Here is a 27,490-nt window from a genome sequence, read left to right on the forward strand (position 1 = left end):
AAAGGCACTCATTTCTGCCGAGGTATTTTGAAGAACGCAGTGAGAGCGCCAATAGTCCGAGGCTGAAATGATGCCTTTCACCCGAGTTAAACACTCTACTTTTCATTTCGAATACGAGGAAAGTAAAATGCATGTGTTTTTTTTTAAATGACTAAGTAATAGAAATAGAAAAAACCGTAGATAATTTTTTACAGTATTTCTTGAGGGTACTTTCAATTAACAATTTAGGCAAAAGTATCGTTATTTATGGAATGGGGAGTCAAATATCAAAATGAAAATTGTATAACAAATCCATTTAAACTCAAAATTTCATTGCTTATCGTAAAAATAAATAAAAAATCGTACTTCGAACGTAAAATGCTCTAGCGCAGACACGTATCATTTTCTGCACACCTTTTAGAACAACAATGACCCTCTTTCAGAGCATGAGAAATGAAAAGAATATATCTCGTAAGTAGGTGAGTAGGTACTAAGAGCTACACTCTTGACTGACCATAGGTCAACCTTATGGGATTGTATATAAGATCTGCCAATTATCCGTGGACGGTGGTAATGTCCACAACGCGCCGTATTTAGGCATAGATCATCCGACCGGCCGGCCTTCTCGCTGCACGCTGCACATGTGCGGGAAATAAATCAAATTCTTCATCTCGCGTGAGACCGTGGCAATTGTTGTTGTGGGTTAACTTGTCACAACATGGCGACAAATTCAAACCCCACATGTTTAAATTTAGACAAAAATACCAACATAAAACGTTAATATTGTAATTAAACCAAAGAAGCACAATAATGGACTTCTAATAAATAAATAATTTCTTTATTCAAACAATTTACAGTCCACATTTGTTAATCAGATAACGACCAAATCCTCAATCTACTTAACGATTTTTTAACCCTCCACCAACCCCCCGAAAAAAAAAACTGTAGACGCTTTCCTGCTCGCTGGAAAAGAAAACTTTATATAACCTTTTTTTCTCTTATCATCTAATCTTTCGATTCCAATAGGTCTACGACCCTCGAGTAACTACACATTTAGCATCGCCGGCTCCCCAGCTAAAAGGATTTTTGTCGAATTGTCCCCATTTTTGCAATTCGTTTAAAAGTAACCTGGGCCATAAGGACTAAATCGAGTTGATCTCATTCTGACGTTATAGGTTATAGTTATGGCGCTACAATATAACTTATAGCAACCTTTGTATGTTTAAAATCAAAGATTAAAAGTAATCATATTTAGGTAAGAGAGGGGACATCAATTTCAAAACTCAGGCAGGCAATACCAAAGAGAATTAATACCTGTATATACTTCGTAATGATCAGAACCATAGCCCGTGTTTCCTTAAAGTCAAACATGTAAAAGCTTTTCAAATTGCAATGTGTTATATATAGCTTGAACTCAGCCTGATATGATAACCTAAAGTTGTTTTCATTTCATGTCAGGCCTACATTGAATCGCATCGTACCGTATCGTAGTATCGACGGGAAACTTTGTTAAAGACATTGCCATGGCAATAAGGCGTTGCCAGCTGTTGCTCGGAAGCCAAACAGAAGTTTGTACGCATGCTATGACTATGAATGATGCTACCTGCCTGAAATCTATGCCAAAAGTTAAATACTACTATTAGATAATACCATTTATCAAAAAAGCCTACTGCTTTGCCCGTTGTAGTTTGAATATTAGAAATAAAATGTTACTTTGCACCAAATTGAGCTTCCGTTTTAAGATCCGATTCCGATCCGACATTCCGTATCCGTAACATCAAACATTTATTCAGCAAATAGGCCACAGGGGCACTTTTACATGTCAATTGTTACAAACAATAAAATTAACCCAAAATTACAAAAAACAATTACATAAATATAAATGTCAAATTACACAAGAAAAACTAATAAAAAATATACAAACAACAGAAGTACTAAAATTGTTTAGAGATGTAAAAGTATGGATGGTATAGAAAGGATGCCAATCTCTTATGGCAAAATTGTTGCAAAAGTGACCGCTTCCAGCTTTAAATAATAATTCCTAATATCTCCGGTGGCGCCAGTTAGGCTCTGTGACATGAGTTTAACATGAACCATATAAGGCAACAAATAACCCGACCAAATTACGTAGGTTGTTTTTGGTAGTATTTCGATGTATGGTGGCGCCGCCTAATTACTGTTTTTTGATGGACACTTTTCATACATAGAGATTTAGCTCTTGTATATAGTCTCCATGTGTAAAAGTTTCTAGGTGTCAGAGATAAAATGTAGGTATATAATAATAAAAAAGATCATCAAATTATCCAGAGATGTAAAGGGTCTCCAAGTCTTGAATTGTTATATAATTAACGTAAGCCTCGTATACAGTCAGCATCAATGAAACGGATGAAACAAAAGTAATCATGGATTTTTTTTCCAAACAGAGATATTTCTTTTCAGTTTGCGTTCTAAAGTACCTGTTCCAGTCAAATTGTTCTACACATAGGTACTTAGATATACCAATTTGTTAAGCTATTACTGCTATTAGAGAATATATAATAGATACTTTTGACGCGTAGTCTGATTCGTTACTTTTGATCCTGACTGTACGTCTTAGGGTGCATTATATGGTTACTTCCTAAATGCAAGCCCAGGATGCTAAATCTTAAAATACATCTGTGCCTGCAGGTTTTCAAGTCAACATTTATTGTCGCGTTTAAGTGTAAACTTGTAAAGCTAAACCGTGGGCTATGTCTAAATAAACCCATTATGTGAACCCGTAGAGCGATAAGATTGCAGTTCGTCAGTTATTTGAATATGATTAACGCCGCATTTGCATGACGCGGGCGGCGCGTTCGCGTGCGACGGCTTGGTGTTCATAAAGCCACACACCTCGGCAGTGTTGTCCAGCCCGTATGTAGACAAGCATAGTTTGTCATACGCATTCCCTTCTAAATGGTTATATTATCTCTAGCTTTTGCCCGCGACTTCGTCTGCGTAGAATCTTGGGGCACGGCAGGTCCCCCGCCAAGACGAGCAAAGCGGAGCGCATACCTACCTTTGCTAAAGGGGGTGGAAAAGGGCGTTAGGGGGGAAAAGGGGCAGGATTTTTTTATGGGAAATCAGTAAAACGCAGATCGTGTAAAAGATGCCCCAGATACGTTTTTATAACCCCCCCTTTAAATTAGGGCATGGAAGATTGTCATAAGCAACTTACAAAAAGAAGTGAAATCCCAGTAAAAACATTTTCATGGAAAATGTTGCCAAGACGACACCATAAGGCTCCAACTGGCAAAAAATTATCAGATCGCTTGTAGAGCCATCAAGCCCTAACTTCACAAACTCTACACCTTAGTCAAAAAATGTAGCTTGGCCATTTCGCTACCGTCACATGGGCCTAAGGTGAAAAATTTATTCACTATTAACATATTTTGACTAAGGTGTAGCTGTAGAGTTCTTTAGGGCTTGTAGAGTTAGAAGCTTGGCTCTACAAGAGATCTGACAACTTTTTGACAGTTGGAGCCTTAGGGGCTTAGGGTCTCCCTAGATATATCGACGCGCATTCGGCAAAAGCCAATGGGAAAAAGCTTCATGTTCGCGCAATAAGAGCGAAAAAGCCGTCGACGCGTCGGCAGGCGGGCGCCGGCCGATACCAGTCATGCGAGCCGAGCCGAACGACGACTTTTTCGCTCTTATTGCGCAGACATAAAGCTTTTTCCTAACGGATTTTGCCGATTCCGCGTCGACATATGTGTGGGAACCCTTATGGTTACGTCTTAGCAACATTTTACATGAAAATGTTTGTGGTGGGATTACTATTTCCGTATACCATTTCTTAAGTAAATTCCACCCTTTTCACCCTCTTAAGGGATGATTTCTGGGATATAAACAACTATATCCCCAGGACAGAAATTATCTCCATGCCAAATTTCATCTAGGTATATATTTGATCTACAAATTTCATCAATATAATATAGCACCAACAAAAATATAAAAACATAAATAATTAAATTAACTAATTAAATTAACTAAAAATATCTACATATATTTACAAGTAAAAAATGGGAGCTAGCTCAGCGCCGGATGGTACCTAAGGTGCCCAGAAGGCTGGTAGCAATGCCACGTTGAATACAAACATGCAAGGTGTTCTGCTAAGCTAACAGTTTTGCTGACTGTACAGTCAGCAATACTATAGCACCTTTGCATACAAATTTCTATGCAGCTGACTGCAAGAGAGTACATGCAAGAGTCGAGGGTTCAGAGTTACAGTGGTCAACCTAAAGCAGCGTTGGATCCGCTGGATAGTTTTATACTTGGATTAATGGTTTTGTAAATAGCCAAGTTCACAAAACGCAATGAACGCAGCGCAGGCGCAGGCGCCGACGCGTACAGTGCCTGAGATCTTTCCGCAGTTAACGACATGTAAAGCACTGTCATAACGCACAAGCGTACAATATTCGTTACGCTACAGGAAATTAAATAAATAGAAACGAAATAACCCAAAGATTTCACATGATAGTATGTCTATATGTCATTCTCACAACTAACACGAATCTAACAACTTCAAAAGTTAAAAAACCAGTCGATACCTATTGGAAGTTTTTGGCAGGTGTGCCAAAGAAATATACATAGAAAACAAATCATTTAGGATAAATGCGTAAAACTTGAAGCAGATGGCGTAGCAATTGTATGTTCAAGTTGCTTAAAATAAAATAATAATAAGCTGCAATAAAAAGCTCAGAAATTTTACTTAGGTCAATTAGGTATACTAACATTAGTTTGAGAACTTAAGGTTAAATAGAAAAGGTTTATAATTTTTTGTTATTAGTTTTTTCGGCGGTTTAATTTTTTCGTTAAAAGGTTATTGTTTTATCAATGTTGCCAGTTTCCAATTTTATATCACGTTTTGAATAGGTTCTTAAAGAATGATAATCTTATAAACTTTTATGGTTCCCAAAAAATACAGTTGTTTGGTTTAAACTTCCTTTTCGTACATTATCCTGAGTGAATCCTACTCTATTTCCACCGGCTTGCCTAATTTAAGGGATCTGAGCCTATGCTACAGGTATGAACACGTAGGCCAAAATAGCTCTTACTTGCTCAATAAACATGTTTGAAATACCGCCACTGTTTTAAAAATATTGTACTCGTATTGCGAAGTCCATCTATTTTCACATGTTCTCAGTGGAAGTCTATTATAAAAACTGACTCGGGTGCGGAATGCACGCTATGTGTTTTTTACTTCTCTCATTTGTCAGGCCAGGAATCGAACCTGGTATCACGCATGTTTAATCAGATACCATTAAAATCATCAGCGCTGCGCGCTGGAAGATCAGCGCTGGAAGTCGCCAGCAGCATGCTGAGATGGGGCCATTTCGTGAAACTTTATTTTCACTATGTTCTTCTAATGCACGTCTATTGTCTGTGTGTTTACGAACAAAAACTATTCTATTCTATTATTATTGTTATTGCTAAATGTATAATAATTTAATAGGAACAGTAGCAGAATTAACAAAGCGGTTCAGGTAAAAATGTTCTGCACAACACCCTCTTATTCTCTTAAGTCTTAAGAATCACCCGAACGCGAACGAGTTATTCCCACTAGCAAAGAGAATATATAGGATAGAGGGGTACTGTCATAGTAAATTCTGCAGTCAGTGCCGGTCAGCCCCACATTTACTCTATTTTATAAAATACTCATAAGTATAAAATACCTATACAATGAAACTATGTTATGTCTTAGCTTTATGCATGTATGTAAATCAGATCTGTATTTTTCCACAATTAATGCCCTTTAGGTGAAGAAACGACGAGTCAGACCGACTGATCAAAAATGGTACGAGCGTCTTTCAACGAAAGGATCTGGAGACCAGTTCCATGAGGCTGACTTACCCCTGCAGGTTTGACCTATGGTCACTCACTAACACGGTCTCAAGGAAATCCATAGGGTCGGGTGGGGTAAGAGAGACACCGGGGCAGGGGAAACACTTGTATGGAACCTTCATACTGTTTCTCTTGCCCCAAGCAAAATAACTGTTAAACTTACCCAACTTGACCTTACTGACAAATTATGATTTAAGTAACATGCATTGTATGTACGGTGTTATATTTATCCATAAGGTTTGACCTATGGTCGCTCACTGACACGGTGTCAAGGTCACTGACTAATTCGAGAGTTGAGCGGTCAAATCCGAGCAAAATCATTTTTGATATCGGAACTATATGTGACATGTTTGGAGTTTTTATTTCTAGACTATATCAATTATATTCTAGACTTATCGGGTTTGGCCTCTCAGCCCTCGAATTATGATATTTATGATATAAGTAACATACATTGTAATATAAGGTGTATGTAAGATTCATCCACAAAGACCTCTGGTCCCTTACTAATTCAGTGTCAAGCTCCATCACAGCCACTAGATTATAAAATGTGCAAATTTCAACCAAAAGGGTACTTATTGTCGCTTGTCAGTAAGGTGCTATTTCCATATAGCTTCAATTAGTAATCAACCTTATCGACAAGCGACAATGTGGTACCTTTTGGTTGCAAACGTCACAAATAAGTAATTAACAATACATTGTAAGGCGTAAGGTTTGTCGGTATGGTTTGACCTTGACCTGTGGTCCGTCACTAACAACATGGTATCAAGGTTCATCACATTACTGACAATAGATTATAATATAAGTTATATTTAATAAAATAATATGATTTGTTCCCATCGTTCGTTTTTCTAATCGCACAATGAGGAAACCCTGTTAGCTTCGGATACCTCAAAAATGTATTGTGTCATCTTCATCTTCCTCGCGTTGTCCAGGCATTTTGCCACGGCTAATGGGAGCCTGGGGTCCGCTTGACAACTAATCCTAAGGATTGGCGTAGGCACTAGTTTTTACAAAAGCGACTGCCATCTGAATTTCCAACCCAGAGGGGAAACTAGGCCTTATTGAGATTAATCCGGTTTCCTCACAATGTTTTCCTTCACCGAAAAGCTACTGGTAAATATCAAATGCTATTTCGTATATAAGTTCAGAAAAACTTATTGGTACGTGCCGGGGTTTGAACCCGCGACCTCCGGATTGAAAATCGTACGCTCTTACCGCTAGGCCACCACTGCCACCAGCAGCGTGCAGCGCTCCAATAATGTATTGTGTTGTGTGGATGTATGTAATATCATACATGGCAGTAACAATCATGTGATTGGAAGTTACTGTAAACTGTAAAACATTTATTCTCAAAAAATATGTCTGTGATCTAATTGCGACGACCAATAAAAAAGGTTTGAAAAGAGTCGTGGCAATTAGGCGCAATCGGCAGACATTCTCAGAGAACGACCCAAAAAATAAAATAGCTCTGAAACACTGTTACGTTTTCCCTAGAATCACCCTTCTGTTGTCGAATGCTTTATCACGGTGTCTTTATCCAACGATAAACGACTATCATAGACATACTGTCACCAGGGAGACCATGTGTACCTGTCGATGACTCACAAATGTATTTATAATTGGCAGCTCGCGTAACACGTGGGAGGTTAATGGTTAAGGCCATTAGTTATACAATCGTAAGTAACTATTACAACTAGTGATGAGTAATTAGGACTTATACCGCTTAAACTGGTTGTCGGTGAGTTTTGCTTCTCGAAGTAATTAACTTCATTAAAAGATTTTTGAAGCTCCAAATAGTAAGCACGGGTCATGGTTTCCGCAACAACTCGTTTCACATTTCTCTGTCAGACCTTTCAAATATCAACGACCAACAGTGTGTATCTGTGTGCAGGTGGTGCAAGTATGGCCGGAGCGGGGCGCGGTGCAAGTGCTCAACCCCAAGGGCCAGGACAAGCTGTTCACATACGATGCTGTCTACGACGCAAAGGCTGACACGCAGACCATCTACGATGAAATGGTAAGGACCCTTATTCATATATGGCTACTTGCGCGTTCCAGGATTAGCCACCTGTATAAACTCCGAGTTGGCTAACCCTGGAACGCGCAAGTTGCCCTTGGAGAGACGCCACACCCTCGAGTTGCGTCTTGTAACAACTCTATGGCTGCTGCTCGACGCAACGTTGACGCTCGAGAGACGCTAATGTGGGGTGACTGCTTCTTATAGTTTTGGAAAATTTGCTTGCATACATTCAAATGATAACTATAATAATAGGCTCAATTAGCAGCAAGACACAAGTGCACATTACCTATTTTAAAATTTACTTCCAGAAACCTTGTGTTTTTATGTTCCTAGATTTTTTAGAAACATGGATTGAAAGGTTCGCAGACACATGACTCGCATGCATTACGACATTGTTTCTCTTTCAGTCTCTAACATTATGATAAAATATATTGTTGTATAAAATCTGCTCTACAATGTTGATAAAAATATCGGAGTGAATCAGGTATATTTATTCTTGTATAAAATCGATCGTGTAAAGTAGGTAAGATATAAATAACTGCGTGGGAAACAGACTGTTGTTTTAGCTGCATATTCAATAACCTTACCTATTGGAAATCAAAACATTACTGACTTTGCTTAAGGTATCTATTACATAACTAGCTTTTGCCCGCGACTTCGTCTGCGTGTAATTAGTAATTTGGGTACCTTAATTCTTAAACAAATCTGCTTTTTAATCCATCCTTTTCACCCCCAAATTGGTCCATACTATACATTTCCACCCCATTTTTTACACCCTTAAGGGATGATTTCAGGGATAAAAGTTATTCTATATCCTTTCCCACATCTCAAACTATCCCCATATCAAGTTTCATCTAAATCGGTTCAGCGGTTATTGATTCCCCATACAAATTTCCACCCCCCCTTTTCACCCCCTTGAGGGGTGAGTTCTGGGATAAAAAGTATTCTATGTCCTTACCCGGGACTAAAACTTTCTGTATACCAAATTTCAACTAAATCGGTTCAGCGGTTTAAGCGTGAAGAGGGAACACACACACACAGACAGACAGACTTTCGCATTTACCTATATATGGCTTTAAAACTGAAACGGGACTTATTCGCGTGCGTTTCAAACGTGACATTACGTTCGTGGTCACAGGCAGACTGGCGAGTATGAGGACAATCTTATTATCTTGCTAATAATGTACATATAATTAATTTTGTTCACATCTTCTACCTCTAACTGACTCTGGCAAAGGCCCTAGAGGCTGCCATTTCTCTAATACATGTATGTAATATAATACGCGCTCGAAATCATTATGCAGTTAACTCTTTCTACTGATTTCGGGATAAATAGGTGTAAATTCCGAATTCATTTAACAGAGCACGTAGATGTTTTCAATCACAAAGTAACGGACCTTGGCTAGCTGATTGAATAGAGGAGACGGCGGTTAGATCATCCATGAAAACGTACAACTTTTTATTGGCAAACGGTTCTCAAGTGACAGAGTTAAAGAAAACAAGATATTTTTCTGTAGTTTTTTTTTACATATTGGTGGTGTACAATTATTACGAAGATTTGCGAGTAGCATAATATTTGTTTTTAGCGAGTATATGTACACGTACAGTGAGCGAAATTGCATGCAGAAATTATGAATGAATTCAATTCTGTCGCGCCCCTGCTGTGCTAGGCCTACTGATGGTAGCCCTTTCATAGCTAGCCCTTCATTGTTCAGGCAAACTTCGCAAGTCACGTTGACAAATGACAATGTAATGACATTATCCGTGGCTTATTATCTGTTAACTACACTTATGTGGGATACAAACTCATAATATCGCGGATATTTTCTGGTAAATAAACCATTTGTACTACTTAAGTACAATTGTTCTTATAGGTTTATTATCATTGTGACAAGCATTTTCTATGGAGAGATGTAAAATACATTACTCATTTCACTGTGTCCACTTAGCGCGGCAGCGGCACCCCGGCAGCATTCGTCACTGCAGTTTTTTGCTGAAATCTGCGCATACGCTGTCTATTTCAGCGGCGAAATTCCGATCGCCCGCCAAGCTCTCACGTCAACTAGTAGAAGTGCTCCGGTAACGCATAGTTACTATAGGTAGTGACAATGTGGGCTGCAGAGCTAGCGCAGCCCCATTGCTATGCCATTTTGAAAAATTATCAAAAACTCAATCGACAAAAAAATCCTGATCACAAAATTTCACTAGAATCGGTTGAGAAATGCGACCTGTAGAGAACAGCCGGGCAGACATACGAAATTATTTTATCCAAGCTGAAATATAGACATTGCGCCCCCGCTGAGCGGTCGCTCGGCCAATTAAGTATCTCGAGCTCACAATTACATTGGCGCCCCACTTTACTCCCCCGCGCTCGCGACCAATGTACAACGAGAGCATTTATTTGATTGAGTCTCGCACGCGTACTAACTTCATTTTGGCGGTTACTTTCTACCTACTGTATAAACTCTTCGAAACTAGCTACATATTTGAATATTGAAAGTCACAATAGCACTAATCTTTTTTCTTGTATATATGCTCCTTGTCGTGAGTCTTGGCACATGACGCGCGCAAGCAGCGTGACATCAACAGAGATCACTTTTGTTTCTATTCCTATTTTATAAAAAAAAACTATGAACCGACGACTGAACTACCAAGTCGTCGGACCAAGCTAACTCTGCATGGAATTTTCAACCATAAAGTGTGGCAATGTCATCATTATTATCAAATTTCTACGAAAATATTCCGTTTATAATGACACTCTCACTTTGTTCTATTCAAGTCGGTGTAAAGTTACCTTAGATGAACTTTATCTAACTCAGTGTTTTTCAACCTCTTGTACATTTCCTATTTTATAAAAAAAAACTATGAACCGACGACTGAACTACCAAGTCGTCGGACCAAGCTAACTCTGCATGGAATTTTCAACCATAAAGTGTGGCGATGTCATCATTATTATCAAATTTCTACGAAAATATTCCGTTTATAATGACACTCTCACTTTGTTCTATTCAAGTCGGTGTAAAGTTACCTTAGATGAACTTTATCTAACTCAGTGTTTTTCAACCTCTTGTACATTTTTAAAGCGAAAAGTTTTCATGAAGCGCTCCATGATTCCATGAAAAAGATTGAAAAACAAATGATTTAATCGTAATCGAATTGTTTTTAGATCACATAGATTAAATCAGACTTATCTAAGAACATTTCGATGATATTTTGATATCTTTATGGTTTTGCACGACAAGACAATAACGAAGTAAAATGTAGAATTCAACCGGATACTGATACAAACAAGCCCGTATCATCAGACAATAGCGTAATCTGCTGTTATTATAATCGAGTAAAGCAACCAACGTCTTGTACAGTCGCCATCAGATATATCGGAGCGGCCAAGGCGCTCACAAATATCTGAACACGCCTCTATTGTCAAGGCGCTAGAGTGCGTGTTCAGATATTGTGAACACCTCGGTCGCTCCGATATATCTGATGGCGACTGTACGTTGCTAGTAAATCAATATCGACGGTCATTGGTTGTTTGGTCAGGTGTTACAGGACAGTCATCTTTTGTTTTAGTTTTTATCCCGCACGGCATGTGCAGTGCATGTACACTACGAGTATGTGCAGCCTTGTCTGAATCGATGATCTTGTCTGATTCATTTCCATCTTCACCACTGTCCTCAACTGTGCGTTTCTCCAGAAACTTCCCGCCTCGCACAGCTAAACTGGAATGAACTGTCACCCGCGGTATTTCCGGACCGATGCGAGCTTCAAACTTTAAGAAAAGAGCACGTATTAACTACAACCCCTTTGGTGTTGCGACGTTGCGAGTGTACATGGGCGATCGCTTTACCTTAAGGCGATTTGTCTGCTCGTTTGCCTTAAAAACGATGTTGGGGTTTTTTTTTACGTTGCAATTAGTGGGGTGGGACTAGCACATGAGTGGCGCGACTGTATCTTGCGGCGAGATAGACTACTCGTCCCTCTTTAATTAACATTGTTAGAAGACGGGTAGTCTATCTCGCCGCGAGATACTGTCGCGCCAATCATATGTGCTAGGCCTACAGGTGTAGCAGTAGCAGGACAGTAATTAGTCGGTGTGTGAAACACACCTAAGTAAGTGTCCAGTGGTGTAGAACCTACTTTATAGCTTGAATCGCCTCCTGCGTGTGGCAACACTGTTCCTTCTCTTCCTAGCCGCCATTCTTAGCGCTCACATCAAAATGTAAGAATTTTCAATTATAAATAATAAATGCAGTAAGAAAGTGAAGTTAAAGTTTTTATCTCATCCATATCAAGTCTCTCCATCCTCCAACATTTACAGTCGGTCTTTGTTTAAAGTCATACCACAGCAGCCTTGTCTGACTCAATGTCGACGCCGAAGGCTTTTAATCACATTGCAGTAAAGTTAGGGGGTGGGACTTATGTAAGAGCCCAGGGAAACTTCGCCGCCGCCGCCGCGCCGTACCTATACCTAGGAATTAAATATTGTTTAAAGACGACACTAAGTGCCAGTTGCACCATCTGCACTTGACAGACTGATCAACGTCACCCGGCGCGCCGCGGCGGTTTACTATTAAACTTTCCATACAATAAAATTAAGCGAACTCATTAACGGTGACAAACAGTGTGGTGCTACCGACCCTATTAAGTATGCCATTGTTAGGGATAACAAGTGTTAGGCCGTCCCCCTTTATTTAGCAGAATAGCATTTGTTTTTAATATAGGAGAAATAAATATATCTACTATCTCTATTATTATTATAAATGCAAATAATTGTAAAATAAATGTAAATAAAGCTTTCGAGGCTTTATATACTTAATTAAGCGATGCGTCACGAATGTTACGATAAGGCGCTAGACGTCTGACCTCGGGGCACGAACGTCTAGAAAGCCAAGCAGGGCTTACATTACTTAATTGACTAATTTATTTGACTATCGTTTTAACGTTAAAAAGTTGTCCTTTAATAGTCTCAGCACGCGAAGAACGAAACAACCGCTAAAGTCGCTAAAGGTGTTAGATCTGATGGAGTCAAGGCCCTATGCACTTGTTGAGCTTACGTCATGATGCCAACGTAATAACTATCTATGGCGTTATAGCCATATATGTGATACTTTGTGAACATTATGTATAGTGGAAATGTCAAGGGAGATCTCGAAAAGGAAATTATAGGCTGTTAGCAAAATTTTGTAGGTTATGCGATGTATAAGGTAAAAAAATTAATAACTGAATGTTATGTACTCCAAATCTACGGTAGCCACATTAGTTTGACCGTATATATTAGTGTCAGTAAACCAATATAATTAATTAACACTATTCACCCGCCGTTTGATCTGCTGCCGACGTTATCAAATTATATATTAGATGTCGATACAGATAATCATAAACATAGATAGGTACGACTATTTTTTACAAACCTCAAACGTCCCTCAATGTCTCACTTTCTTTCCTCGTTCAATTGTTATCATGGTATTGTTTATGTAGTAGCAATTCTCTTATTGTTCTTGAATTTTCGGGATCCTAAGCTTGAAGTGCGAATTTTATTCCATTGACATATACCGTTTTGTCCAGGTCCGGCCACTGGTGGCCTCCGTGCTCGACGGCTTCAACGGCTGCGTGTTCGCGTACGGCCAGACCGGCACCGGCAAGACACACACCATGGAAGGCACCCCCGAGGATGAGGGCATCATACCGCGGGCTTTCCGACATATATGGCAACACATTGAGACCAGTGCGTCGCGGGATGTGACGCATCTTGTGTCGTGCTCATATGTGGAGCTGTATCTAGAAGATGTCAGGGATCTGCTGTCTAAGGATTGCAAGAAACTGACTATTAGAGGACAGGTGAGTTTAGACACATTTAGCAGTAGATTGTGACCAGTGTGGGAATGAATTTGACACATCTTCTGTTCTGCCTCTACGTTACAGATCTAAGGTTTGTAAGAAGTGTAACGCACTATCAGGGCTCAGTAGGGAATTACAATCTTACTTTAAATGCACAAAGTCTGAATTCCCATAATTTTACAACCAAGAACCATAAGACAAAACGCCCGGTTTTAGCTTATTTACTTATTCCTGACACGAATGGCGATAATGCGGCTTGTCCACCCAAATCACAGGCCTCTCCCCTTATCCGCTCATTATTTGTAATATAGAAGGGAGAGGTCCCTTGCTGCAGTAATTTACGCACGACCCCTGTCGCGTTGACCCAACGACAGGCTTTTATTCCAATTTTTAGAAAACAATTAATAAATTGTGGTATAATTAGGTACACACTGATACCTATAATGAGTTTAGCTTGCTTAAATACATAGAACACATCCATAATAGTTGCTCTATTTAATAAATAAAATAAAAATAATAAAAATAATTCGGGAGCAAGTATTTGTCCTCATTTGCGTAAATCAATGAATTTCATTATCGGGGTTCGAATTTGAACCCAGCACCACCAGCCAACCTAAGCCTTGACTAACTTCAAATAATAACACCTTATACACCTAATGCATATCTAGCAATGAGCTCTGCTAGCATTTATACTCAATATCTTATTACGAGGTACCTGAACAAGTGTACATAAAATCTCAGCATTACCTCACGCCGTTATGTGATTTATGTGGCAGTTAACGATAATATGACACTCCGAGACGCAAATATTATCCAGCGTTGTTCTTGACAAGTCAACATTGACGCAACGTGCTGCTTTGTGTGTGTTCAGTCTGCGAGTGCAAACAGGAGACGGCCGTGAAGAAGGGCTTGCGTTTCCTTGCAAGACATTGTAACATTTGTAACTTAGTACCATTGCAAATACACAAGGTCCGCCGGTGGTCAAGGTACAGCCTTTAATAAAAAATTACTTCAGAAAATCGCAGTGTCATAAAATCATTACGTACCTACTAGCTATATGCATCTCATAATAGTTAAGTTGCGTTTTATGGTCTTCATTAACAGTTCCACTTCACTAAATGGTGCTTTTCTAGACCTAGTGCATACGCTACTCTTGGTTTCTTCAGGATCCCATCGCGAGATTTTCATATCATCATCTCATGAGAGTCATGAGACCAATTAGGAATTCTTTTAAACATTTACATTATACCTATTTACTATCTAAATCGCTTTCGAACATAAAAAATATCCCGACGAATTGAAAATCCCCTCGTTTTTGGAGTCGATCCCTAATTAGTTCTCTAGGTGCATTAAATTTAATAGGCTAGGTAATGAATTATGAAATTTATGAATAATGTTAGTTGCCTATTACTTACTCAATTTTTTGACGGAATTCTTTTAGGCTTCAACCCTTCAACTGTAAACAAGTACTGTTCTGAAGAAAGAATTTCGTTTTCTGTATTCTGTATGCTAAGTGATAACCCGTTCCTTCGATCCGACTCCCGTCTAGACCAGACCAGTGGCGAGCCGTGTACGTGCCGTCTGATTTGATTTGATCGCAGTGAAATAGCTCTAAACATACGAAGGCTAAGTTCTTATCTCTCACTATCTAGTTTATTACGGAAGTCAGTATCCTTCGTACTAATATTTTGGTTTCCACATTTGTTAAATCTTACATCTAGTTAGTTCACTATAAGAAATAAATAAATAAATAAGTTATTTTCTGGGCAACACGTAAAGGATTCTTGTAACAGTGAGCATTTTTAGTTAGGCTTAGGCACTGAAAGTATGATATACCCGTGACAAAATGTATGACATGTCATGACCATAAATACTTGTGTACGACTCTTCGAGTAGTAGGTTTGTGTATTAATATGTATTTAAGAAGCATCAGAGCATTGAGATGGTTTCAAGAGCGTTGTCCAGTAGTGGCGAAGCGTCTATATGTAGAACTCGATTAGTACCAGCTTGTGTTTTTGATAGAAATGAAATGAAAACTAAATTAGCTCCAGCTTTACTAGTGTTATTAACACGCCGCCACTGTTGTCCAGTTAGGTAATACATAGATTCGATGACATTCTGTGCAATGGATTGTACCTACACAAGGTTTTGCTTTTTGCCTCGTGTGTCGCCAGTGACTCATTATTTGACAAAGGCCGTCAATGCGAGTACCTGTACCTACATGAATGGCTGTCATGTCATGCCTCTGCCCTACCTACACGCAATCTAAACAACGCTGTTTTAGCAATGTTGTCCGTAGAAGGACAGACATGGCGGTGCAAAAAATAATGCAATATGGTGGTGATCTGTGGTGATTAACGATTATATTATCACAAAAATTACTCGACAATACTGTCAGATGTGCTGTATACAGGTTGAGGTTTTCTGTTTCTTTTAATCAAGGATGTTTTTAATTGTCAATGATCCGGCCCGGGCGAAATCTCTTACATCAAGTAATACTTGTTCTTTTTTCCAGTACGGATAGCGTGATAAAACGGTATCCGTCACTTTCTATCGCGCTCTGTTAAAACGTGACGGATATTTTGTCACGTGGATAAAGCCATCCATAATAGGCCTGCAGGACAGTTTATAGCAATTTTACAACAAAAGTATCGTAGGACTATGCGTCAAAGTAAGTATCTATATATAATTTTCTGATAGCATAACAAAAAAAAAATGTTGTCTTCGGTTACCGCGATAGTTACTCATGAAATAAAACTATGAAAACGGATTATATCGCGTATATTGAATTTATAATACATCCCGACGTTTCGAACTCTTTACAGCGTTCGTGGTCACCCGTTGACCACGAACGCTGTAAAGAGTTCGAAACGTCGGGATGTATTATAAATTCAATATACGCGATATAATCCGTTTTCATAGTTTTATTTCAAAAAAAAAAATGTCTTATAGAACGTCAGAAAGCTCGGACGGTTGTTTCAGGGCCGCCTTATCGCTGGATAATTTATCGATAACAGCTGCTACCGATAGCGATAGTTGTGCGATTGGACTGCTTCGATATGCTGTGTTATAGTCAGCATCAATAAGATGGTGTCAGCCAAAGCGGCCATATAGCAACACATCCTTTATTCCTATAGTCACATCAGTTTAAGATTAACCTTTCGCCTAAGTATCTACTCAAGAAATTTTTCACTATCTCCATGTGTCGCATGATGTGTAGCGTTTTGAATTCCTTTGGTTCCTTAAACCATACATAACATAATTGTTGTTGTTCTATGCTCTAAGTTTGGTTCCAGATACCGTGCTCCAAAGTCCATAATTCTTTGTCTGGCGAGGGTGTGACACTTAACTAATACATAACTCATTCAATACAGAGACAGGTGTCTTGTCTCTTCGGCTTAAGGCTTAGATTTTTCTTTTCTCTGACAATAGCTACAACGGCAACTTCGGTACTCCCCAGTATTGATAGTTACGTCGTAAACGTTGTTTTTCCGTCTAATCGACGTAAGCTTGTGTTAGGGTCGCAGGGCCGCGTTATCTCTGCATAATTTATCGGTATCAGCTGTTATCGATTAACAATTTTTCTGCGAGAATAAGACACGGCTCGCCTGCTGTTTCTTTAATCTTTATGTATAGGTGTGAAGAAAAAGAAACAAATTTATTCAGGACGCTTACAGTATTGCTTAAAAGTGCACACCTGATGCGCGTGCGTAGATGTTCATGTGCAATTGTGCACGTTGTATTAATACAGATTCTTATAAGAGACGGCACACCGCTTGCGTGACGTGTGCCGTCTCTTAACTCTTTGTGTGTGTCGTCTTTTAACTGTTACAAAACTTACAAACCTTTTATCAATATACAACATAAACCTCACTGAAAAGGTCTCCTCCTTAACTTTATAACAAGATTGTGTCAAGTTACCTTTCGTTTCGAGTATCTTGAGTTCTTGATGACGCTCCAAACTATGAAACCTTCAGCGTACCTGCTAAGATAAAGTTCGTTTATTCTTCAATTAGGTATAATACAATGCATGGTCTTATTAAAGCCTATTTTATGGGTTTATCCTTAAAAATATCCTCTGTAACCAAGTAAAGCTTATTACGCGCTTTGTATGGCGCCTTCCTTCCATTCAACAAGACAAACTTATTTGGCCACGTGCCAAAACGTAAAATGTTCTCGCGTCACGACAATAAATTAAAACTATCCTAACAATGGCTTGTTGATTGTTACCATTACCACAACCTACGATCTACGTGCTTTCATTAGCTGATCAATGAGTTCATTATACTTGCACCGATGACTATTGTGTTGTGAGTTGTGACTGTTGTGAGTTACGACTTCGTTTGATATATGCCAATTTTACCATTGGCTTCGGTAAATGAAAACATCGCGTACGAGGACACAGCATATAAATCTACAGGCATAGGTACGTGAGATCTCCTATTCGCTTTCGCTAACTATAATCTAGGTATATCTAAGGAGTCCTTCCTTGCTATTGTTTGAACTAAACCTATACAAATTGGGAATCGGAAGCGTTATTCCAGTACAGGGACTATACAATAGTAAAGTAAGGCATAATATGAAGGTATATTTGTTCATAAGGAGCTAATGCTCGCTAGTCTCGCTACACGGAAGGAGAGCTGTGGACGCATGTGTGTACATAATCGTGATGATGCTTCCGGCCGATTTCGGCCATGGCGACCACTTCGACTCCTAGTTTGCTCGGCGCTCGTGCGCCCCCGCGCATATTGAGGGCATGTGAGGACACCATCAGCCACGTAGTGAATGGGAGCAGACTGGCGTGTTTTGAGCTCTTCGCGTTTAGCGTCGAGGTGAACATTACGTTGCTCCTCGAAATCGCGCACTTTGTCCTGCACCAGCAGTCCAGCATCAGCATACATGATCTCTGTGATCAATGCATGTGAAACTTTCGTTCGCGAACTAAATCTGGGCCAAGTTAAAAACACTGCCATCGGTACGGAAGCGTATGCGGACACCTTCGGCTACTGTTTGTAAGACTTCCTAGACTACAACTGCAAAGTATAGAGCGAACAGTGTAGGGGCTAGGACACACCCCACAGGTAACGAGGAAGAAATCTGACTGCTCACCGTCTACGGCGACGCAGCACTGCATGTCGTCATGCAGGGAGCCTCAAAAGTCTAACAAACTTCTTCATGCACCCCAGCTTCATAAGTACCAACAAAAGGGCTTCGCGAGTTTTGCGAGGCACACTGTCAAACGCTTTCTCCAGGTCAACAAAACAGAGGTACAACTGACGGCCTTTTGTTCCCTGCTTTTAATCGTACACGTTCAAAAACAGTGCAAACCGGTAATCCGCATGGATATATCCGGTACAATGTGACCCGTTTTCCTTAGCCTTGAATGTAAATATTAAACATATGTTGATCACGATGTTCAGCTGTTAGACTGGTAGTCTGCATTATCAATGCACAATTCCATGTTTACATTACGAAAGTAAATAAATACATATTTCAAGTGCGTGTCGGTGTTTGTTCAGCTTGGCTTCACTAACGCCCATTTCCTTCCATTTACAAACGTGCAATTTGGTTTTGTTTGTACTATTGTGTTATTATTTTAAAGAAATAAAGACCACAAATGGTCAGTGAGTGTTGCTATTGCAACCGTTTACCGTTACGTTACGAATATTTGGCTATTCTTTGTTTTGTTGACCTTTATCAAGATTATATATCTTATCGTTCTTAATCACGCAAACAGAAAACATTAAACAGGTATTTTAATTTCGATTAGGAATCCATACTACATTTAGGTCATGGTTATCTTAAGCATTGATATAAAGGACTTATATTGAATTAGAGAGCCAATGACGCCTTAATAGTATAAATATAGCTGATATAGCCCACGCACGCGCAATGGACGCACTTTACTAACAGACAGAGTAACGACCATTTGTTTGACCACTGAGCCTAGTTGTAAAAGTTGTAGTATTAGGTTTACGATTGGTCGGTTGACTGTGTCGACGATGGTACATCTGGATATATATATTCCTCGACCGTTATTCCCATTTACTTGGGGTCGGCCCTCCTTGTCCATCTTCTCCATTGCACGCGATTTTGTGCGGTGTCTTTATTGACGTTTGTTTCTTTGAGGTCTTTCTCGACCGTCGTCAACCAGGTGGAAGGGCGTCTTCCCCGTCCTCTTTGTATATCGTCGGCAAGTTTAAAGCCAGCTTGACTATGTGGTCTTCAGGGCGTCTCTGTACGTGCCCATACCATTGGAGGCGTTTTTCTACCACTTTGTCAGCTATAGGTGCGACCTTAAAGCTTCCCCTTATGTAGCCATTGATACATCTGGATGTATATATAATTGATAAAATACATAATGGTTAGATGGTGTAGATAGGCCAGGTAAAAGGGTAGCTCACGCGTCCTGGGCTACTGTAGTGACCAACGATTTTTCTATATAAATGTTTTAATTAGCGAAGGATTCATGAAATAAAACTATGAAAACGGATTATATCGCGTATATTGAACGAACGCTGTAAAGAGTTCGAAACGTCGGGATGTATTATAAATTCAATAGACGCGATATAATCCGTTTTCATAGTTTTATTTCATCGTTTAATCGTGGTCAACGGGTGGGTCACCCGTTGACCACGAACGCTGTAAAGAGTTCGAAACGTCGGGATGTATTATAAATTCAATATACGCGATATAATCCGTTTTCATAGTTTTATTTCATCGTTTAATCGTGGTCAACGGGTGGGTCACCCGTTGACCACGAACGCTGTAAAGAGTTCGAAACGTCGGGATGTATTATAAATTCAATATACGCGATATAATCCGTTTTCATAGTTTTATTTCATGAGTAACTATCGCGGTAACCGAAGACAATATTAGCGAAGGATTGTTTACGGAATTGTAATTATCATATTTGTTTGTTTCATTGTTTCACCATTATCACCATTAAAGGCGAATACAAAATACAAACAAGTACCTAAGGCCATTTACTACTGTATTATATCTATTTGTCAAATTTTCATATATTTATTGTTTTGTATTTCTATGTGTGTAAATGACATGACATAAATAATTTGAATTACCGTTCTACCTGGTACTAATTACTCATTCAAAAGCTAATAATATTTATAGTATTTATAAATACTGAAATAGGGCTACCAGAATAAACATTCTGATAAATATTTCAGAAACAGTACACTATCTCAGCAAAATGTAATAGGGATAGGGGTTAGACAACACAAACTTCGCAATTGTTGACATGTAATCGATTTCAGTAACAAGATCACCTATCACTTGTAAATAATGTCTGCAATTCGAAATACAGTCTGCATTTACAGAGGAACATTACAGAGAGGCATCAAATACGAAGTGCCACTTGTAAACCAAATGTATTATACTGCTAATAACGACAAAACATATAATAATATTATAATGTAACATAACTTTTCTTCGGAAACTACGATATCATATTAAAGATATGAGATTTGTCAAGATAATAGATATTTTTGTATCAGGCAACCCTACGTTTAACCCGTTGGAACAAAAGGAGTTGCGGGTTCAACCCCCTGTCTAGCCGGAGCCCGTCGCGAAATCGAAAGTAAATTACCCGAAATTCATTACAATAATTACGTTGCGTTGAATTAAACATGAGCCTGCGTTTAACTTCATTCCTCGTCGTTATGCCGATGGATTAGGCGCAGTTTTTTAGGTTAACAAACATACTTAGCTAGATTAGCTAGTACTGCTAGTAGTCAACTAATATTTGGGCAAACGTATGTATCAATAGCTAGATTAATAGTCAACTGTTTGGGAAAGCGCTATATGTATTATAACACTACTATAATAATTTACAACTAATATATTTTAAGCACTGTATAGGTACTAACAGAATATGGCCCGACAGGCCTGACATAAAGATCAATTTCAATTATGCAATCCTAAGATTGAGTTATATGCACCAGGGACACATTTCCCTAACGATATTCTGCGAGAATTCGTGTCCCAGGTTTTTTCTCGCTTGCCGCTAATAGGCTCTGCCTCGCATTGTTTTATAGGTGTATGCTACTTTACCTCAAATATAAAGTCTACATTCAATTGCCAAGGCAAAAAATATGCGCGTTAAACCATTCAAGAATTGTACTACTTTTGAAGACAATTTGACTGACAGAAGATGCTGCATTGAGCAAAAATCTTGGAATACCAAATTACGCAATCCCACATAATTAAGTTTACATTATAATGTTGTGAAGTGCAGTTACATGCATTTTCACGGCTCTTTAAGATCAAGGTTGTAATGCTTGTAATGATGTCTGTTATGCCCTGAATATTTCGCTAATTGCTTTACAAATATGAGGAAGGGAGGTTATTCAAAACACAGTAAAAGTTATGATTATGAAGCCAATAAAATGGACCAATTCCTTTGCTCTCTTCTTCTTCGTTGCACTCTTTACAGCCATCCTTGGCTTTGCTAAGCCAAAAAGCTAGGTATACTTATTACTAACTCGTACACAGCAACACTCTTATAGTAGAACTAATATCAGATCAACTTTTCGTTTCGGGTTGGTGATATGAAGCGAAAAAAGTTCCATCCCCAGATATGAGCTCAACTATAACAGACCGAGGGCTGACATTATTGTCTTTGCAAAAAGATTTACGAATTGTCAAACTGTGGACGATGTTTCACATTGGTGAATTTTCAATAACAATTGTTTGAATAATCGAGAAATAAACCCACTTATTAATATTCAAATTCATCAATTGACTCACAATAAAAAACTTTGAATTGGGTCAACAACATCACGAACAATCAAGTCGCTCGGGACCGAAGGCCCTGTTTGTGTTTACTTTTTATTTTTGCCAAGCTCCAACGAAAATGACAAAAACAGAAGCCATTACTTTTTATGACTGATTGCAGCTATTGGCAAGTATAATTTCGCAACGAAACAAGGCTTTATAAACAGCTACTATGATGCATTTAATTCTGTTTTCACGAAAACTCCGAGGTAAGTAAAATAAGGTCCTATGTGCCCTCTTTATTTGCTTCTATTTATTATGAAAACTTTATTTTTCTGGCACCTCTTGGACTCCTGTTCAAACTACTTGGTAAACTAGACACGATACATACATGCTGACGTATACAGTTCGTACTCACGTGCTAATTTATTTCATGCGAATACTGTAAAAAATCTCTAGTGTTAGCCGCGTATAGAAACAATACATTATTTTATCCTTGTTGTCCATCAGGAGCTGAACGGCTTCTACATCCCAGAGATGACCTCAATCGTGTGCAAGTCAGCCGCAGAAATGGCGCGCGCCCTGCGCACGGGCAACCGCGTCCGCGCCTCCGGCCGCACCGACATGAACGAGCACTCTTCTAGATCTCATGCTGTTTTTCTGGTGACGGTGGAGTCGCAGCACAAGCCCAGCAATCGTATCCGGTGAGTACATCGTTCTCTAAAGTGATCCAGATCGCCAATTCTGTAAATTCTGGTATTGGCGATCTGGATTGGGGATGCCATAAATATAGGGAATGGGGACGCACTTCGAGATTTGAGAGTACTCTGTAAGTTCTGTAACACAAGTAGCATAGACGGATGGGCAATTTTAAAAACCACGGTTCTAACTATGGTTTGCGACTGGGACAATGCCCTTAATGGCCAGGAGCCGGGATACGGTGTTTCAAACCGGGACATGTTCCGGATTACAAAAACACTTAATATGACTTGCAACGGAAGAGTAAACGCCTACTTATGCGAATTTTTGCGGTAACAGCTGAACGGTAGAACAAAACGGGAAAAATTCGCGTCAAATGCCTCAAACAGTGCGAAAACTGATTATGCATTTGTTGTGATTGGTCCAAAGGAATATCGATACCTACATGCTCATTACCAAACGCACCCACTCCATAATAAAAGTTATCTTTTTTCTTTTTATTTCTCGATTAGTAAAACCGAACCGAAATTAAAAAGTAATTGGCCGTGATCCAATCCATTTGATGCTCGTATCACGACCCGCTGAAATTCACGCAGACAGCTAATTTAGTTTTAATTAACACAAGTTAATTACTCATCCCAACACTCATGTGTTGGATCATTGCTCTCGGAGTTCGTGTTAACATATCAACAATTGACATTTGATTTGGTACCTATTTTTGCCACGCCACCTGGGCAATTATAATTACTAGATTATCATAACAATGTCGTCATTAAAATCTATTTGTCAAAAGTTATTGTTATAGATAGCAAATATCATCATGCTATTGTCTTAACTAGGCATTTTAAAGTGGCAACGAGTGGGTAGCTACTGGACAAGTGGACATGACCCAATTTAGAGATGTTGCTATCTACATGATCTTCCTAAATGACACACCAGGATCGGGCAACCTTCAGTAGTGTCATACCATCCTGGTGGATTACACATTAACGTTGTCCTTGTGACTAAAATATTTTTTATTAAAACGATGGACTTTTGGGAGGATGGATGGAGCGATGATGAAGATTACTATTTGAGGTATACTTACGTCTTACTTTTGTAATAATTTGCTAATATTAATATTTATTAATAACTAGCGACCCGCCCCGGCTTCACACGGGTAGCTCAACTAATTTACACAAAACCTTTACAAATTATACATATACCCCTTCCTCTTGAATCACTCTATTTAAGAAAAACCTCATTAAAATCCGTTAAATATCTAAGCATACATAGGGACAGACGGACGGACAGACAGCGGAAAACGACTTTGTTTTATACTATATGTAGTGATGTACATAAAGTTAGGTTAAACGGACTTTAAACCCTTTATTGCTTATCTGATTGACGTTAAAACAAATTCCTGTGCAGATTGTTACATTAGATACTGCAATGGCCTAATTAGTTGTCAGTCAGTGTGTCGGTGTGATCGGGAAGTCACGGCGCGCGCTTCCGACGCGCCGCGTGCGCATCACAATAAAGTAAACATAATCAATGGTTCCGCCATTGATTGGTTCATGGTTGTGGTGTTGCATTTGTTTGTTTAATTCCTAAGATCAATCCATATTAGGACGAACCACAGAACTATGAACGAACCTATTCAGGCAACATACAAGCTAACGATGGGTTCAAAATTATGTCACTCATGCAAGCACTCTTTACAATATTGTTGTACACATATTTCTTGAACATCCTGCTCGATTTGCGCCGGTTTCATGCAATTGCATACTGCAAAACAGTATAAATAAATTGAAGTTGGTAATTTTTTGGCTACTTTACCCGCAAACATTAAAATTGCGACGAGCCTGTCACTTCAATAGGGCGAGATTGAGCGATAGAGTCGACATATGATTTTCCGAACAACGGTTTTCACGTAAGGCCATAAAAGCGAATTCACAATCACAATTTTAATGATAATTCAAAATTATTATTTATCGTAGCATATATCTAGGTCATTGTACGACTTTTGAGAAAAGTCCTTTGCCAACTTGAACACTACATTTTCCGAGATATCAATCAACACGAATACAGTACTTATACATATATTTATGCAGGCTAGTTTTTCAATGTTTTTACAAACAGCGGAACTCCAATATTCATGTGTTTGAATAGTGTGTTTACACAACGATTGGCAAACACGCGGCGTTTTGTGCAATGTCGGTTAAAACAAAGGTAGTAAGCGGTTGGGTGCCCCGCTTACTGCCGCATCAGCACCCTCAACACCTTGGGAGTCTTGGGACCCCTGTTTTATGCAAAGCCGGATAAACCAAAGGTACCTAATGAGTGGTTTCGTGCCTCGTTTGGGACCCTGAAACCGCAACTCAGGAAAATCTGAGCTATTACGTAAATTCTACTAATGTTAATATAAACGCGAAAGTGAGTATGGCCAAAGAAATTTAAGCAGGGTAGGAAACAGTGGCTCGGAAAAAAATTGCCGGGTACAGTGGCTCACTAAACCTAATTCCAACATGATAGAGGCGATATTGGGGCGACTGAGCCAGTGTTCGAGCTGAGCCACTGTTTCCTACCCTACCCTAGACATAAAGTGCTTATAATATTAGTTATAAATTGTTGAACAATACTTTTTTCGTCAGTGACATCTAGTGTCGAGGTGCAAATCGCCCTTACTTGGGTGTGTTTATACGTTAAAGGAATTGTAAACGTAACGTATAAAAGCACTGACGAAGAATGCGCGGACATAAGTTAGTAGGTATCAGTACTATCAGTAGTGTCTGCGAATGCCTGTACCTTAGTAAATGTCCATCAACAACCGTTTCTACATGGATGCCCATTTTATACCTTACTGCAAGAAGATAAGAGATTCAGTCGTATTGTAAATGAAAGCAGTTTGTATTGTGTATTTAGCAGACGTGCTCGCCATATTAGGTGTCCACTATTTGCATGCAGTGTTAATCATGCTACACGAGTTAAGTAAATTACTGCATCCTTTGTCGATGCGAGTCCTTTTGTTCACTTCCACATGTTCTTATTATATTATACTTTCTGAACGATTCAACATTACCTTGATAACTATATGCGTATGTGTTGTTTTGACACAGGAGTAATTCTCACCGTTTGTTTAGGTCAGGTCCAAGTCACAGCCGGTCACAAATTATGTTAATAATTCTGTTCATTCTCTAATACGCATGAGCGCAAGACACCCGTTCTAAATAGAACCGATAAATATCGGTCTCTAGATTGTTTTTTAATTACTGCTCGGTGCAGTCGGTAGCTCCCCAAACCACGGATGTATTATGGCATTTATGGCTCCATTATACGATGGGCCATCGTACTGGATGGACCAACGTGTAGAGAGGGTGTGTCGGATGGCTTATGGCGCGGCGGGATGGCGACGGCATGGCCACGGTGTCGGTTTTTCGTCCGCACATCAAATGTAGTGGGCCAGCGATGGTGCGTACGCACGTGGCCCATTCCATAGTGCGTGCTCTCAACCATCGCATGGCCATCTTGCTGGTCCATCGTGTAGAGGAACCATAACTATCGCATAGCCATCTCGCTGGTCCATCGTGTAGCGGAGCCATTAGGGTACTCGTAAAGTCGTTTTCAGCGAACAACAGAGGGCGGCGTACCGTGAAGGTCGTGCTCGTGCCTCTTCCACCGGCCTCGCTCGACATTCGGCTGCTCGCGAATTTTCCGCATTCTACCGTACGAGTATTGCCCACTCGCTACTTAAGTAGTTACCAAACAGGCTGTAGGGTGTACCTACCACTAGCAACCCATTTTTGGCAAGTGTCGTCGTTCTTAAACTGGGATTTTCCGCATTTTGCCCACGCGTCACTCACGTTACTGAACGGGCTGCAAAATCTAACGTAACGAACCATTTTTGGCAAATCTCGTCCAACTTCCTACTTGTACTGTAGGTAGAGTTGGCAATACTTGTCCGTTGTTCATTATGAACTCCCGATTTTTCGCATGTTGCCATGTTGCCTACGCAACAACGCAACGCACCATGACGTTACCAAGCAGCCTGCAGATTATTGAATAAAAAAATAATGATACGAGTAATAAACAAAGTAACGACAACGGACAGAAATACAAAATTACAAGTTATACAGGTTGCACAGTTAACAAGTGATTATCAAGTTATTTGGATTAGTTTTAGTAGTAGATCTTCTTAAGGTAGTCAATACGCGACATACAATAACTGATAAGTGAGACCAACGTATGTTGAACGCTGGGCGGATGGTCTCGATAGTAAAATGAGCAACATTACTGTAATGGGGTTACAATTTAGCAGAGCACATGTTATGAGTTATTACTGGCCGTGTAAATAAATAGGTACGTGTGGTGTAGCCATTA

General features: G+C 39.4%; 1 protein-coding gene across 2 annotated transcripts in view; it reads left to right on the plus strand.

The window, feature by feature from the left end:
• Nucleotides 1–27,490, plus strand: part of LOC134747008 (kinesin-like protein Klp68D) — a 41,054-nt gene that overhangs the window by 3,166 nt on the left and 10,398 nt on the right. The window contains exons 2-5 of one of the 2 annotated variants that reach the window (XM_063681537.1): nt 5,757–5,858; nt 7,733–7,858; nt 13,427–13,699; nt 22,943–23,136. In XM_063681537.1, the coding sequence (XP_063537607.1) occupies nt 5,757–5,858; nt 7,733–7,858; nt 13,427–13,699; nt 22,943–23,136 (695 nt within the window). The remainder of the gene's footprint in view (nt 1–5,756; nt 5,859–7,732; nt 7,859–13,426; nt 13,700–22,942; nt 23,137–27,490) is intronic. The other variant, XM_063681538.1, reaches the window with a different exon arrangement.

Source organism: Cydia strobilella, chromosome 14 (genome assembly GCF_947568885.1).
Source record: "Cydia strobilella chromosome 14, ilCydStro3.1, whole genome shotgun sequence".
In the NCBI taxonomy this organism is placed as follows: domain Eukaryota; kingdom Metazoa; phylum Arthropoda; class Insecta; order Lepidoptera; family Tortricidae; genus Cydia; species Cydia strobilella.